Genomic DNA, 17,863 nt, shown 5'->3' with positions numbered 1-17,863 from the left:
TTCAAACCCGAGGACTTGAGCACACCTGCAACTCGCAAAGTGCTTGGAGGTCGAAGGCAGGAAGATGGCGACCTGAGAGATAGATTTGTCCTGCCACTGCATAAATTGGCTGTCGGAAACATTGTGCAAAAAGATAGGCGGGGATTTAGAGGAGGAGTGACAGTGATGAATAGACGGCGAAAAGACGGGCCAGGGTCAGAATGAAGGAAGGAAAGCGAAGGCGAAAGAGGCCAAGGTTGGGGTTAAATGTTTCATATAAAAGGGCTGCAGATTGGGAGATGACTGTCTCCGAATAAAAACACGGGACAAGTAATGAAGATAAAGATGGATGACTTCCATTTATGGACGAGGAACATCACGCTGTTATCACCGCTCTGTTGTACCATCGATTTATTCCTGAGATCATTATCCTTTCTGTAAGGACTACTCGATTATTTGGACCGCTGATTGGTGTCTTCAATCAGCACGGATTTAATAACAATACACAACAAATTGTTTAAAGAAAGGAACAGCGAGCTAGCTTTGTCATTACAGGACTTCCTGGATGGTGCAGGAGAACTTTTGCAGATGCAGACAATCTGCTGACAAGAAGGAGAGAAGATAGAGGATGATGGACGACTAGAGGAAATTAAAAAGTCACACAAAAAACACACAAGCTGAAGACAGACACACAAAATCTGCTTCCTTTGCAAGCTGCATTATAAATAAACACAATCAGAAGTTTTTAGTGTTTGGATTCTTATAATCTGTTGATTTACGCCTGGCCTAAAAAAATGCATGTGTCTGCCTAAAAACTATAAACTACTTAACCATTGAGTTCACTGGAAGTAAAAGGACCTATCAAGTCATGTTTCATAGCTTTATAATTTTAAGTATTTTATTTGTCTCTTTTATGCTTTCAGAATTGAATTGCAGGCTTTTGTGATAGTACCTAAAAAAAAATACAAAATAAATCAGAAGAAAAAGCGATACACTTTGAGTTAGTTAATTATTTAAATCAGTGGCAGGCATTTTTATTTTTTTTTACCCATGGGAACTTGTCCAGGGCGTACCCCGCCCACTGCCCGAATGCAGCTGAGATAGGCTCGAGCACCCCCCCGTGACCCCAAAAGGGACAAGCGGTAGAAAATGGATGGATGGATGGAACAATCCATCCATACCTTTTATTTTTTGAAAGAAGAAAAAAAAATTGTATTCAACTGACACACTGAAACATTTCAACAGAATTACAAAGGAAATTCTGTATGAGGGAATAAAACCTTTAAAATAAGGCATTGTCATTTTAGTCCCCACATGAAGTGGGATTAAGGGTATTGGCAAAAGACTTCAAAATACAATATGTATCAAAGCACGATACTGTATTGTTATAGTCTACACATCCATACCGCTTGTCCCTTTCGGGATCGCGGGGGGTGCTGGAGCATTCGGGCGGAAGGCGGGGTACACCCTGGACAAGTCGCCACCTCATCACAGGGCCAATACGGATAGACAACATTCACACTCACATTCACACACTAGGGCCAATTTAGTGTTGCCAATACGCCTATCCCCAGGTGCATGTCTTTGGAGGTGGGAGGAAGCCGGAGTACCCAGAGGGAACCCACGCAGTCACCGGGAAGAACATGCAAACCCCACACAGAAAACATGTCACTAATAAATAAAATGCACATTAAAATAAAAGTTGTATATATGTACACTAGATCAGGGATCGCTTTAATGTAGGCATTATTTTACAGACCTGCCTTCTACGTGACAAAATAAGTGCATGAAAAATACAACTCACCACAACATGTGTGCTTATTATTTGGCTAACGTATCTAATGCATTATAAGTCATGGTCGAGGACAAGAGCATAGATATGTAATACAACTAGATGTACTTTCCATTAGTTTCATTAGATTTCTATGGCTATTTATTTCTATTCTAAAATGTATGTATTCATATTTTGTGCAATATTTCATGCATACGACCCGCGACCCAGAAAGGGATAAGCTGTAGAAAATGGATGGATGGATTTTGTAAGCTTTTTTGGTTCAAATTCCCATGCATAAACAAATCTGTTAATTCTAACTACTTTAATTTACCAACTAGGCCAAGGGAGATGTGAATTGTCTTCCTTCAGCACACTCATGTGCAACAATTTAGCACTTTTCTATCTGCCTTCTGCACTTTTGATCTAGTGACTTCATTCTTGATCTGTCCTGAGCTGAGGTCATGCAGCCACCTATTTCATATGGATCGCCAATTTATTTAATCTTTATTAGCTGAGTCTATATGTATTTCATTGTATCGTTTGTCGGATGTCGGTGTTGTCCAACTTAACTTTATGGACTTGTTTTTGCATAGAACAGTGGTTCTTAAACTTTGTTCACTAAGTACCCCCTCAGAAAAAATATGTTGCTCTCCACAACATTAAAATACAGGGGCATAGTAGGCCTAAGTATTCACCAGAAACAAGGCAGCAGTTTTAACAAGTATATCTAATGTTTTAGGCCACTGTAACAATACACACAATTTGAACAGTAACACTGAAATTAGGAAAATAAAACACTGTATTTTAATAGAGTGATTCTTTAGCGTACCACTAGATGGAGCCCATGTACCACTAGTGGCAGAGTCGTGTTTTGAGAGAGGCGCCATGTTTGGTACCGAGGAGAGTACGGCTGTGCCCGGAAGCATTCGATTGAGTCGTTCTGACGTTAGTTTTCCTAGCTTTCGAAATAAACCAAAATAAATCAAAATATAATTCTAAATATACTCAAGCTCATGAACTTACAATAAACTTGCTTTTATTTTTTTTAAGTAGTATATATTGGGGCTGTGAATCTTTGGGCACCACATGATTCGATTATTTGGGGTAACAATTTGATTCAGAATAGATTCTCTATTCCCAACGATTCTCGATTCACAATCCATATTTTTTTAATAACGTGTGCCAGTTTTATGATTAACTACATTTCTCCATAAAATATATAAACAGCTGTGATGAATGTATATTGCTTAAAAGCAAACTGGTTTTGTTTAAGGAAATTCTACCCAAACATTTAATAAAGTCAAATACAAAAAGGGCAAGAAGAGAAGTATTCAACATTCCCTTTTCTAAAGTCGATCTGTACAGCAGATATGATCATCTACATCAACTATGTGATTTGTCTGAGTGGCTGGACAGGACAGATTAAAAATAAAAATAAATATATTTAACGATTTGTCACTGTTTTAATCAATTAAGAATTACAAATAACAAATCGCAAATCATTCGAACATCTGGTTTTTTTGACACCTCCAGTATATTTTAAATAATTTTGTGGAAATTTTGCAGATGCTTTTTAAGCCTTCCACCGCTATATTCACGAATTGTTTAGTGACCAGCGGGTCCCTAAAAATGCTCCTGCCGGCGAAATGTATGTCAGAAAAAACAATGACCCAAAATAAACATTTTACCCTCATTTTGCCAAAATCCTCTAGTTTTGGACCAACAATTACGGAGAAATCATGACTTTAGTGTTAAGTATGTCAACTGTGAAATCTGCCTCCAATGTATAGTTTGCAATCACTGCGCCATATACTGTATGCCTGTGCTTTACTTTTGCTTTATTCAATACTTTTCATAGGTTTTGCTGTGGCGAGTCGTGGCTTCCTGATTTCCATATGTAAATATTAACTTGAATATCAAACTAATACTGCTTTTTACTGCAATATTTTAGTTATTGTGGATTATTGGTGACACATGCAAAAAAGGTGCAATTTTGAAGCAAAGTTTTGTCAGGCAAAGAGTATTAGTTCACTGTTAGTGAGAGTGCGATATAACACATTTCCCATGTGTATCTATGCTTGCTTACTTTGCACAAGAAGCCTCGATGGCGAACTTTAATTTCCCATATTTTTCTCCTTTCTGGGTTGCGGGAAACGTATGCAATTGCTTCCCGCATTTTTTGCGAGTGGCGCATTCCCACATCGCACAACAAGGCATGTTTGTACGGCAAACACTCTTCAAATAAAAATAAATGTTAATGAGGACTGGAACGTAAAATTGCGCCCTGTTGTCACGTGACTGCCTTTTGACCAATCAGTGATGAGATCGCTTGAAACCAGGTTGTCCATACTCTCTCTCTCTCTCTACGACTAAGTGGTACACTTGCCACAGTTCTAGAAACACTGTTAAGACCATCAACCTGCCAGGGACTGCAGATGGAAGTTGGCCTTTGGCTACAATCTAGCACATTTACATGTCATATGTTCAATAATGTGCATTGTCCCATGTAACATATCTATAACACACAACAAATGGCAACATCTTATTAGGGTTTTGGAAATGTTCTTGTTCAAGTAATTAAACAAAATTGTCTCTCAAATTTTTTTGAAGGCTCGAGCAGTTCAATAGGCACACATCACACACATGGCGAGCATCAGTAGGAGAGCATGGCGAGGAAGGAGCGCGTTCTTCTATACAATGAACATCAGACGGAAGGGGGAGAAGGCACATAACGCAGGTGGAAAGTACCGACCATTAGACAATGGTGCACTGATAACCATAATCGGGAAGTGATACGCTCAGAATGAGTGAGCCATGACAAGTTGACATTGGCCAGGGTGTGCTTTCCACACAGTAATATTGCAGTTTGCAATGGCACATACAAAAAGTACATAAATGCTTTCTGTCACATCAGGAGTTTTGTTCTGCATCTATGAACAAGACTTTTGGTGTGGGACAGGCTAAAGTTAAGTTGGAGAAAATGGGGTTGTTTATAAATTTAACATTTCTGTGCGGCCTGGTAGCAAATGCATCACAGACCACTACCGGGCCGCGGGCCGATGGTTAGGGACCACTGCAGTAGATGACAATAATTATTGGACAAACTGAGTCCAAAAACATTGTAATTCAAATTAAATCCATTTCGGTTTCTTGTAATTTGTACAGAAAGTGGATCAAGTTTCTTGTCACTAAAATGCTGCTGCACTCCTTGAGGTCTAATCAGCCTAAACATGACAGTCTTGTTCAAGAGTGAGAGAAGAATGGATCGTGAGATCGACAGGCGATCTGGTGCGTCGGCGTCTGCAGTGATGTGGACCCTGTATCGATCTGTCGTGGTGCAGAAAGAGATGAGCCGGAAGGCAAAGCTCTCAATTTACCGGTCGATCTACACTGCTATCCTCACCTATGGTCATGAGCTTTGGGTTGTGACCAAAAGAGCACAAGCTCCATAGGGTGAGGCGCTCAAAGTAAAGTCATTGTTCATCCACATTGAAAGGAGCCAGATAAGGGGGTTCGGGCATCAGGTCAGGATTGCCCCTGAACGCCTCCCTGGGAAGGTGTTTAGAGCACGTCCGACCGGTAGGAGGCCACGGGGAAGACCAAGGACTCGTTGGGGGGGGGGACATGTCTCCCAGCTGGCCTGGGAACGCCTCGGGATCAGTGTGTGTGAATGGCTGAATGTGGAAATAGTGTCAAAAGGTACTCAAAGGTAGAAAAGCGCCATACAAGTATAATCCATTTTTCATTCACTCATTGGGTTCCAAAGAGCCCAAATAGCCAAGATAAATTAAAAATGTATGCCATAGAAAGCAAAATACAATTTTATTGTCGGTATGTCATACAGGATTTTTGTTACACTTACATGCACGTCATTTGTTGCTCAAACTTTGGTAAAAGTTTTATCTTAGTCCCATCTGACATCACATGGACAAAGATAAGACCTGCGGGAGGAAAGTTCTGTGGTCAGATGTTTGGCCACAATATCCACCAATATGTTTGGAGGAGAAAAGGTGAGGCCTTTAATCCCGGGAACACCATGCCTACCGTCAAGCATGGTGATGGTAGTATTATGCTCTGGGCCTGTTTTTCTGCCAATGGAACTGGTGCTTTACAAAGAGTAAATGGGACAGTGAAAAAGGAGGATTACCTGCAAATTCTTCAGGACAACCTAAAATCGTCAGCCCGGAGGTTGGGTCTTGGGCGCAGTTGGGTGTTACAACAGGACAATGACCCCAAACACACGTCAAAAGTGGTAAAGGAATGGCTTAATCAGTTTAAGGTTTTAAAATGGCCTTCCCAAAGTCCTGACTTAAACGTGTGGACAATGCTGAAGAAACAAGTCCATGTCAGAAAACCAACAAATGTAGCTGAACTGCACCAATTTTGTCAAGAGGAGTGGTCAAAAATTGAACCAGAAGCTTGTGGATGGCTACCAAAATGCCTTATTGCAGTGAAACTTGCCAAGGGACATTTAACCAAATATTAACATTGCTGTATGTATACTTTTGACCCAGCAGATTTGTTCATATTTTCAGTAGACCAATAATAAATTCATAAAAGAACCAAACTTCATAAATGTTTTTTGTGACAAACAAGTATGTGCTCCAATCACTCTATCACAAAAAAATAAGAGTTGTAGAAATTATTGAAAATTCAAGACAGCCATGACATTATGTTCTTTACAAGTGTATGTCAACTTTTGACCACGACTGTATATGGCCCCATTCGTCGCGGTTTACCTGACACATGAAATGTGACAAATTGCGGGGTGCACAATCCACTTCAGCTGTGGGATGAGAGTAGAGTGTTGTATATCGTTAGTGTTTTGTGGCAATTTTCAACTTTGACCACAGCGTCAGTTGCTGTGTAGAGTCACGCTTTTCATCATTTTCAGCAGACTGCATGGCAAAATGATTAACCCCCCCACCTTCCTCTCACACTAGATCACATATAAATCCTTTACCTACCGTACGTTGTATATTGACCACATAACAACCTGCGGTTACAATAAAAGGAGTATATAGGCTCAAAATAATGTGATTATCTGCTTTTATACATGATCAATGCGATTACTTTGGCAGCCCAAATAACGCATCTTCCGTCATGCCTGTATGTACCGTAGACGGGCAAACAAGTCGTATAGAAGCATCACCCTCGGTAGAGAAAAGATAAATAGGTATCCATGTAATTGCCGCAGCCTTTGACCTGCAGGCAGGAAGTGATCACGTGACCTCTGGAGCGCTAACATTAGGCCTCTATCATCAGTTATTGACAAGGCGCGTTAATGGCCTATAGCTCAGGGGTGTCACTTCGACTGATGGCCTGGTCATCGCTGTGCCCAATGAGGAAGGAGGTCGTCATTCCTGACCATCTCGGCGTTACAGCGTGAAGCTAATTAGCCAGCGTGTAATACAGTAACGGATCCAGCAGAGGGTTACTGTGCGCACAATTATAGATGCAACGCGAAAAAACAGATGACAAAAGCGGTAATTTCCTCCTCCTCTCAAGATGCTTAATTGCAGGAGATCTAGTGAGGCTGGAGTAGAGAGTGAGTGTGTGTGTGTGTGTGTGGGGGGGGGGGGCTCATTCCTGCAGACAACGACATTAATGCGTTTTAATTCTGCAGATGGATTGAAATATGCATCAAGGCAGGGAATCATTCCAATTATGCCGAGGTGATTAAAACTTGGACCGCACGCTGCTGCTGGAAGAGGAGGGGGCGGAGCCACGATCCTCACCATGGAAACACAAAGCTTAGAAAGTGCGATATCATCTGTTCCGCAGCAACCACACCACAGGACAATTCGTTAAGTACACTAGAGCTGCATCCAAATGTTCCGTCTTTACGAAGAGATAATGCTCACTTTTGAAGATTACCATCATTGTGGTTCTGGCCATGGACTACAGTCATGACAAAAGGGGAGGAAAATGAGTGAGGGAATGGAGTTTAAAGGGCAAGACGTTTGTCACCTTCCTGTAGACAATATCATTCATCTCCTGACATTCCAATATTGTATTAACCTTTCTGCTGGAATTGTACGGGCTCATTAGTCTTTTTGGGAAATAATAATCGATAGGACAAGCTGACATCAAATGACATGTTGCCAACAGCCAATCAGACGTGCTCTTGCTTTCCTTTATGTACTCGCATCAAAAGATGAAGCCTTGGTTTGATGTGATGATGATGAGGAGGAGGAGGAGGAAGGAAGGATGAATGACTCAGGGCTACAGCTTGAAAGGAAAAAATGAAGGCGACGCCGATGCAACACAAATCACAACATTGTGGCGGCGCCGCTCCCGTACATCATGTGACTAATTAAGATTAATTGACTGCCTCGCGCCTTTGTCCATCCTCATCTGCATGCAGGATGTGTATGTAGAGAGCCCATAAGTCACTCGGTTGGTAACTAAAACATTATTATTGTAGAACAAATGCAGAAGACCGTTAGTGAAGTCAAAGAACCCAGATCAACATGGAGGCACAACATTGTGGAGGGACCACGATGCAAACTGGAATACAGAGGAAAGTCTATCTCTACATAATGTAACACTGTCCGACTCTTTTCGTTAGGAATACAGTTTGGCAAGGGAAAACTCACTCTAGGTCATAAACATGGACGCACACAACACTGTGGAGCGACCATTGAGCGGACTGAAACACCAAAAAAAGACACTCTTTACACTGTCAGACTCTTTGCTTTGGGAATAGACTAAAATAAATTAAATACTCCCTATGGACACAACACTGTGGAGCGACCATTGAGCGGACTGAAGCACCAAGAAAAGACACTCCTTACACTGTCAGACACTTTGCTTTAGGAATAGACTAGAAGAAATGAAATACTCCCTACGGACACACAACACCGTGGAGCGATCATTGAGCGGACTGGAAAACCAGGAAAAGACATTCCTACACACACACTCACTCAGACTCTTCTGCTTAGGAATAGACCTTCGCGACAGAGGAAAGGAAATACTCCCTCTAGGTCATAAACATTGACAAACACAATATTGTGGATCGACCACAGAGCAGACTGGCATACTGAGAAAAGGCACTTCATAATCAAACGTTTCTTAATAGAGTTTGGCCACAGAGACAAGGAAAAACTCTCTCTTGGTCATAAACATGTAGCACACAACAATATACTTTCTTTGGGAATACACTTTTGGTGACAGAGGCAAGGATGCACACAATATTGTGGAGCGACCAGGAATACAGAGGAAATACACTCTCTACATTATGTAACACTGTCAGACTCTCTTTAGTCTGAGAGTTTGACAACAAAGGAAAGGAAATACTCCCTCTAGGTCATAAACTTGGACGCACACAAACCTGTGGAGCGACCATTGAGCAGACTGGAAAACCAGGAAAAGACACTCACTCAGACTCTTCCTTTCCTCCTTAGGAATCGACTTTTGCGACAGAGGAAAGGAAATACTCCCTCTAGGTCATAAACATTGAAAAACACAATATTGTGGATCGACCACGGAGCAGACTGGCATACTGAGCAAAGGCACGTCACAATCTAGCACTGTCAGACTTTTCTCTCTAAAAAATAGAATTTGGCCACAGAGACAAGGAAAAACTCCTTATTGGTCATAAACATGGAGGCACACAACACCATTGAGCAGACTGGAACACGAAAAAGAGACACCCATTATACTTTCTTTGGGAATACTCTTTGGTGACAGTGGCAAGGATGCACACAATATTGTGGAGCGACCAGGAATACAGAGGAAAGACACTCTCTACATTATGTAACACTGTCAGACTGTGTTTAGTCAGAGTTTCACGACAGAGGAAAGGAAATACTCCCTCTAGGTCATAAACATGGACGCACACAACACTGTGGAGCAGCCATTGAGCAGACTGTAATACCAGTAAAAGACACCTTTTTACGCTGTCAGACTCTTTTCTTTAGGAATAGACTTTGGCGACAGAGGAAATGAAATCCTCCCTCTAGTTCAAAAACATGGACGAACACAACATTGTGGAGCGACCACAGAGCAGACTGGAATACCGAGGAAAGACACTCCACGTAATGTAACACTGTCAGACTCATCTCTTTAGAAATAGACTTTGGCGATAGAGGAGAGGAAAAACTCCCTTGTGGTAGAAACCTTAGGAATGAGACAGTGTAGGGCGTCCGCCAGACTCAAAGCACTTCTAGCTCCAAGTAGACGCCTATAGAGGCTTTGCAGTCACGTGACTTTGTGTTATGCCGCCATCCGGTCAGCTCGTTCCTACGTGTTCGTACAGATTCAGTTTGATTTCTGCGCTAAATTTTCACCGATTTCATCCGAATTATGGCTGATTTGCTATCCAATGAAGTTGTGCATTTGGATGAAGAGTCCAAGAAACGTTACCGAGAGAAGTTGAACCTTGTTGGCACAACGGATCCGTACCTTTTACAGAGAAGCATGCTAAAATCACCTGAGCATTTTGCAACAGCCGACCTGCCCGATCTCTCATATCCAGACATTTATAATTACCTTGTCGATTCACCATCTCCGTACACTGGAAAGGACCTTAAGGCATACAAGAGTCTGGATGCCTACAAGTATTTTACAGCAGGTTTTGTGCATGATGGGCTGATATGGCAGATTCCAAACAAGAATCTATTTCTTCTCATGACCAAGGTAAGGAAAAAGCACACACAGAAGAGCCTACTGTTATAGTTTGTTTACATACCTGATATGAAGTGTTCATTGCATATCCTTGTGTAAATCGTAGGTTTCCATCGTTCACGACAAATCGCCGCGATCCATTTATCGCGTGTTTTGATGTTTGCCGGGAATCTATAGAAGCTAAGATTTGGTTTATTGCCTCGTCTATTGCTACATCCAACAGAACAGCAGGTTTCCGGCATTTCCAAGCTCAAATAGCAGCAGATCTAACAAGAAAGCGTGTGTGAGTCGTTGACCGGCACTGAACTGGTGACCGGCAAGATGGCCGCCAAGCTAATGGGCGTGGCTGATGACGTCAGCTGCAAAGCCTCTATACTTAAAACATGCGTTGCTAACTAAAGAATAAAAACAGCTACTGAGAGGTATGCACAACTGTTTCTGATCAATTACATTACTCTGCAATAAGTGATATGAAAGCAAGGATAAATGCCTGAATTAAAAAAACGTTTTTGGACCAGGATATTTTTTGTCTAACAATTTCCTAATTTTACATAATCTTTCCAAAAAAAATTACATTTTACATATTTCCTGCGTTTTGGCAAGTTTTTCAGTTGTATTTTGTCATTTGACATATTTGAGTGAATATTACATATGCAAAACTGGTGTAACAGTGTTGGGCAAATTACTTGAAAAAGTAATTAGTAGCAGTTACTAGTTACTTTCTCCAAAACGTAATTTGATTAGTAACTTGATATCACCCCGCCTTCCGCCCGATTGTAGCTGAGATAGGCTCCAGCGCCCCCGCGACCCCGAAGGGAATAAGCGGTAGAAAATGGATGGATGGGATGGATATCAGTTGCTGTATAAGGCCTGGGAGAAATAACTAGATAACACAAAAAACATTGAAATGAATAAATATAAAATGATAGAATTACAGTATATATTAGTTATACTGCAGTAAGTACACTAGTAGCAGTTATCACATGACTGAACTGTTACACAGTATGGTTTCACTAGTAATTGCAGGAAAACAGCCGTCCTCAATCAGCATTTTCATACTTTGTCTAATAATTCACCAAGCGGTTGCCATTTTTCAGATTCACTGTTATCGATTCGTTTTAGCAGCGTGATTATTTTAAGTAAAGAAAAACAGTTCCTTTGGGGCCACAAGCAGGGAAAGGGAAACACCCTGCCACCCGTGGCTCCGCCCCAAAATGACTTTTCCTTCCTCCCTAAGGGATGATATCAACAGGAGTATAATTTTCCGCCATGGTTTCCATGGCAACGGCTCTCAATGAGATTGTGGCTGCTCGTGAACACATCACACCTTGGTGTCAAGGGTTGTAGTATTTGAAAGTAAATGTGTGTAGTTTTACTTATGCAATTGTACCCTATGCACAACCAAAAATACTCCATCTCTTTTCAAAACAAAAGAAAATGTGTCCGAAAAGGAGCAGGAAAAAGCAAAAGCTCATAATGTCCTGCCCCGACACTAAATAAGAATCTGATTCTTTGACAACAGAATACACAAAGATCTAATACAATATAATTAAGTTAGTATATCATTACAGGATACATATGTAATTACATCCATTAATAATCAAAATAAAAAATATAAACACTGATTACATCAAATGGACTTTATATGAATAAAATAGAGTATCTTTCAAGGAGATATTTATACCTCTCTGTATAGCTATATAGATGGATCTATTGATAGAGCGTTACACACACACACACACACACACACACACACACACACACAAAATTGTATTTGTTACTTTCTTGAGACCTCCGAAAAATGCCTACCTCTTTAGGACCACCCTTTCTAGATGTATAAAGATTTGTATTTACAACATTAATAATATATACATACTATGCAAATATAAAAAAGGTAAGCTTTTAGTTAATTTTTTGTTTGCAATAGAAGTTAGTAGGTCCGTGACGATAGCTTCTGTTTTGTTTCATCAGCCGTTTTACTGTTGTGTTACAAACACCATTTGGAAACTATTAATAAACATTTACAAAAATATTTCTGTGTAAATAACTAATTTCACAATGTATATATCTGCGGCTTATATGGAAAAATATTATTTTATTCTAAAAATGAGTGGGTGCGGCTGATGCCCTTTATAGGGTGGAAAATAGAGTACATGTTGAATTGTTTTAAACATCAACAGACGATTGGTTCATTTACTTTTGGTTCTAAAAATCCCCCTGAACATAACCCTATAAAAAAAAACAGTCCTGCCGTACATTTTGAAAGCATTGCATTGAAACCAATGAAAAAAGACAGACTAACCTCAGACCGGCCGAGCCAAGAGAGTTTGAGGAGCAGAAGGATGTGAAGACACTGCAAGTCTGTCCCAGCAGATGGTCGTCATGGCGCCCGGCAGAATCCTCCTTCTGGTTAGCAGGAGTGGACCAGCACCATGTGGACCTGGAGAGTCAGAGAGGTCCTCACTTGTGGAGACTCTGCACATACTTCAAGATGTTTTTTCTGAACGCTGCTTACTGACCTGTTTCAGAAGTCCACGTTAGCATGTTTCAGGAGTCCACGTTAGCATGTTTCAGGAGTCCATGTTAGCATGTTTCAGGAGAGTCCATGTTAGCATGTTTTAGGAGAGTCCATGTTAGCATGTTTTAGGAGAGTCCATGTTAGCATGTTTCAGGAGAGTCCATGTTAGCATGTTTCAGGAGAGTCCATGTTAGCATGTTTCAGGAGAGTCCATGTTAGCATGTTTCAGGAGAGTCCATGTTAGCATTTTTCAGGAGAGTCCATGTTAGCATGTTTCAGGAGTCCATGTTAGCATGTTTCAGGAGAGTCCATGTAGGCATGTTTCAGGAGAGTCCATGTTAGCATGTTTCAGGAGAGTCCATGTTAGCATGTTTCAGGAGTCCATGTTAGCATGTTTCAGGAGAGTCCATATAGGCATGTTTCAGGAGAGTCCATGTTAGCATGTTTCAGGAGAGTCCACGTTAGCATGTTTCAGGAGAGTCCATGTTAGCATTTTTCAGGAGAGTCCATGTTAGCATGTTTCAGGAGTCCATGTTAGCATGTTTCAGGAGAGTCCATGTAGGCATGTTTCAGGAGAGTCCATGTTAGCATGTTTCAGGAGAGTCCATGTTAGCATGTTTCAGGAGTCCATGTTAGCATGTTTCAGGAGAGTCCATATAGGCATGTTTCAGGAGAGTCCATGTTAGCATGTTTCAGGAGAGTCCATGTTAGCATGTTTCAGGAGAGTCTATGTTAGCATGTTTAAGGAGTCCACGCTAGCATGATACCGAAGTACATGTCAAACTACTTCCATAACGTAAATGACCACCATAACCACAACACCAGGGGGAGTTCCACAAACCACGTTAAACCCAGATTCCGATCTAACAAAGGTCTTAACTCATTCTCCTTCTATGCCACATCAATATGGAATGCACTCCCAACAGGTGTAAAAGAAAGTGCATCTCTATCCTCCTTCAAAACCGCACTAAAAGAACACCTCCAGACAACTACAACACTAGACTAACACCCTCCCCCCACCACATCCCACCTCCCCGGATTGTAAATAATCAAATGTAAATACCGTATTTTTCGGAGTATAAGCCGCTCCGGAGTATAAATCACACCGGCCGAAAATGCAAAATAAAGAAGGAAAAAAAACATATAAGTCGCACTGGAGTATAAGTCGCATGTTTTGGGGAAATGTATTTGATAAAACCCAACACCAAGAATAGACATTTGAAAGGCAATTTAAAATAAATAAAGAATAGTGAACAACAGGCTGAATAAGTGTACGTTATATGACGCATAAATAACCAACTGAGAACGTGCCTGGTATGTTAACGTAACATATTATGGTAAGAGTCATTCAAATAACTATAACATATAGAACATGCTATACGTTTACCAAACAATCTGTCACTCCTAATCACTAAATCCCATGAAATTTTATATGTCTAGTCTCTTACGTGAATGAGTTAAATAATATTATTTGATATTTTACGGTAATGTGTTAATAATTTCACACATAAGTCGCTCCTGAGTATAAGTCGCACCCCCGGCCAAACTATGAAAAAAACTGCAATTTATAATCCGAAAAATACGGTAATCAAATGTATATACTTGTTCTTATGCTTTCTGAGCTTACTATGTTCACTGCTCGCTGTACATATCCTACCAAGTCAGCCCTGCACTGTTTCAATGTCCATTTCTCAGATGATATAATTGTTGATGACTGAAGTGCTGATATCAACCAAACCTAACCCCCCCCCCCGCCCCCCAGGATTGTAAATAATGTAAATAATTCAATGTATATACTCTGATGATTAACTTGTGTGATGACTGTATTATGCTGATAGTATATATTTGTACCATGAATTGATTAACGTGGACCCCGACTTAAACAAGTTGAAAAACGTATTGGGTTGTTACCATTTAGTGGTCAATTGTACGGAATATGTACTGTACTGTGCAATCTACTAATAAAAGTATCAATCAATCAATCAATCCACTCCTTCGCTCTTTTTTTGATAGATTGAGACATTTATTAGTAGATTGCACAGTGAAGTACATATTCCGTACTGGGTAGGGATGTGCGTATCGATCCTGCGGTATCGATATATCGATACTCACACGCTACTCATTTGGCATCACTTCTGAAAAAAGTATCGATATAAACCAAAAAACGGCGTGTGGGGGGTGCAAGCATCACTTTCAGATGTTTTTGATTACTTACTTAACTTACTATGTGCTGGGACACCCCTGTACCTGGCAGAGTATAGAGCTGGCCCAGTCACGTCACAGGAGACAGCGAATGAGCGTCGTCAACGTGCAACACACACACAGCCAGCCGACAGCGTTGTTACTTTTCCTGAACAGATATTTGAGACTTCAGTAAAGTGTGACGTGTGACGACATATCTCGAGTACACTAAAGGTGTGATGGTGTCAGACATTTTTGTAGATAATTTTTCCAAGTTCATTTTCTCAGGGAACTGTCTTTCGTAAGCAGGTTTATAGGACAAGGAAATCTTAGTTTATTGTTATTAGGAAATTATTGACTTTGCTTCAGAAAAGTGTTATAAGTTTACTTCCACAAAGAGGTTTGAAACATGACATTGTTATGAATAAATGTTTTTTTAAGCTTTTTCTACCAAGACTTTTTTTTTGAGAAATAAGAAAAGTGAAAATGTGTATATTTTTGTTTATATTTCATTTATTTTTCATATTTATGTTATTTATTTTAATTGTACTTTTATTTTATATTAACCATAATGAATGTGGTATAAATGGTCTGTATTTGTCTTGTGATTTGTCTTAAATAACAATAGTAATAATATTTTTGACTGACAAAAATTGCCAATAAGAAATTAATGGTACCGGTATCGGTAACAATGAAAATGCAAGAAAAAGTATCGGTATCGTATCGAATCCTAAAAGTGTGGTATCGCCCATCCCTAGTACTGGGGGTCCACTTACGGTAAATTGATTCATGATACAGATATCTCTGTCACTGCCCCTCCCTCACGAATGCTGCGTGCGCACACCTTCCCAGTTTGTTTTGTTTTTAACCCCTTTTTAACCCTGGACGTACATTGAAAACACACGCAACCCTAACTCAAAATGCCGGACATTTGAGGCATTTAAAAAGAAACCCCGCCCGGACAGCCCCGCAAAAGAGGACATATCCGGGGGGGAAAAGAGGACGTATGGTCAGTCTACGTTAAAATGCTAGCTTGCTAACAGTTTATAGCACTAAATAAAGCCTGGAGCTCAATAAGTTGTTTTGTCTAAAGCTGAACAACAATAAAGGAATTTACTTTGAAATCCCGATGACAAAGGAGGATCTGGCACTTGACCTTCAGCTGGAGCGTGGCTTTGTGCGCACCTGTGACAATCTTCCCCTGGAAGACAACAACAACACACAGCTGGTTCCTTAACGAGCTGCTTGTGTTTACGCTCATCACACATGAAACTTTTTTTTTTTTTTTTCTTTTTTTTTTTTTTTTACTGCTGCTGTCACCTCGTCTGGTTATTACTTGGATTTGTGTACTTCATTTTTAAGTTACATGTTTACCTATTCCATAAATAGAAGTCATATAATGCATCATTACGATGCACGTTGACATGACTGGTAAACAATGCCTGCAGCCACGTCATTAATCACCTGCTCTCATTATAGTGATGGACGCAAACTACCATTTGTTGTCGTGTAGAAAGGTGCCCATTAGAAGACACCTGGGGGAAGAAAGGGTGGAAACACATATCATGGTAAAATAGTAATAATAATAATAATGAATGTGCATGCAATGATAGTACTTGACTGTAAGCATTAAATGTGTTTGTTGCCCCTTTCCACATCGCTCTCTGCAGCTTCACTCTATGGCAGACCTGGGCAAATGAAGGCCCGGGGGCCACATGCGGCCCGTTAAGCTTTTCAATCTGGCCCGCCGGACATTCCCAAATATTTTTTTTAGATCTTTAAGATGGAAAGTGTAGCTGCCATTATGATGTGCAGTGATGTTTTCTAATGACCCTAAATCTTGAACTATACAAAGTATTTCAATGGTTGGAAATCTGCACTTTTGCATGATATTTTAGTGACTAGTGTTGTCCTGATACCAATATTATTTCGATACTTTTCGGTACTTTGATACTTTTCTAAATAAAGGGGAGCAGAAAAAATTGCATTATTGGCTTTATTTTAACAAAAAATCTTAGGGTGTGGCGGACCGGTATTTTTCAGCGGCGGTATGGTACCGAATATGATTCATTATTCATTCATTGGGGGCGGTGTGGCGAAGTTGGTAGAGTGGCTGTGCCAGCAATCGGAGTGTTGCTGGTTACTGGGGTTCAATTCCCACCTTCTACCTTCCTAGTCACGTCCGTTGTGTCCTTGGGCAAGACACTTCACCCTTTGCCTCTGATGGCTGCTGGTTAGCGCCTTGCATGGCAGCTCCCGCCATCAGTGTGTGAATGTGTGTGTGAATGGGTAAATGTGGAAATAGTGTCAAAGCGCTTTGAGTACCTTGAAGGTAGAAAAGCGCTATACAAGTACAACCCATTTATCATTTATTAGTGTCGCGGTACTATACTAATACCCGTATACCGTACAACCCTACTAGTTACTATGGTAATCTACGTCACAGCAGGTCAGACGAGGCACCAAGCAGTGTGGGTGGGGAGCGTTTCCACAGAGTGTTTCCAGAGCCTGAAATGCGAGTGTCAGGGACAGACGCGGAAGGAGATTTTTACAAGAAAGTTCTAAAGCTTAGTGATGTATCAGATGTATCAGATTGTAGATGTTTTTTGTTTTTTTACCCTTCATGTTCATATTTCGCTGTGTTTGTTGCATTTGGCTTGATTGTGAAATATGTCGATTGAGAGGGGGTGTGACGGTCATATGTTCTCAATATTCAGGGTTTTATCGTTCATAGAAAACAATACAATTCCATTCCGTTTTTAAGGCGGTCTGTCATAACATTT

General features: G+C 40.6%; 1 protein-coding gene across 4 annotated transcripts in view; it reads right to left on the bottom strand.

Annotated features, from left to right (window-relative positions):
• The window catches only part of LOC133658408 (uncharacterized), a 48,534-nt gene extending 32,178 nt beyond the window's left edge, over positions 1 to 16,356 (bottom strand). For 2 of the 4 annotated variants that reach the window (XM_062060427.1, XM_062060428.1), the window contains exons 1-2: positions 12,901 to 13,050; positions 12,684 to 12,821 (exon numbers count right to left, since the gene is read on the bottom strand). Coding sequence is in view for 1 of the 4 variants with exons in the window: in XM_062060430.1 (XP_061916414.1) it covers positions 16,198 to 16,341 (144 nt within the window). In the remaining 3 variants the exon portion in view is untranslated. Of the gene's footprint in view, positions 1 to 12,683; positions 12,822 to 12,900; positions 13,059 to 16,197 lie in introns of those variants that run through there. The other 2 variants (XM_062060429.1, XM_062060430.1) reach the window with 2 other exon arrangements.
• Positions 16,357 to 17,863: the final 1,507 nt, after the last annotated feature.

This window comes from Entelurus aequoreus, linkage group LG10 (genome assembly GCF_033978785.1).
Source record: "Entelurus aequoreus isolate RoL-2023_Sb linkage group LG10, RoL_Eaeq_v1.1, whole genome shotgun sequence".
Lineage (NCBI taxonomy): Eukaryota > Metazoa > Chordata > Actinopteri > Syngnathiformes > Syngnathidae > Entelurus > Entelurus aequoreus.
This window is presented reverse-complemented; position numbering and strand designations above follow the sequence as displayed.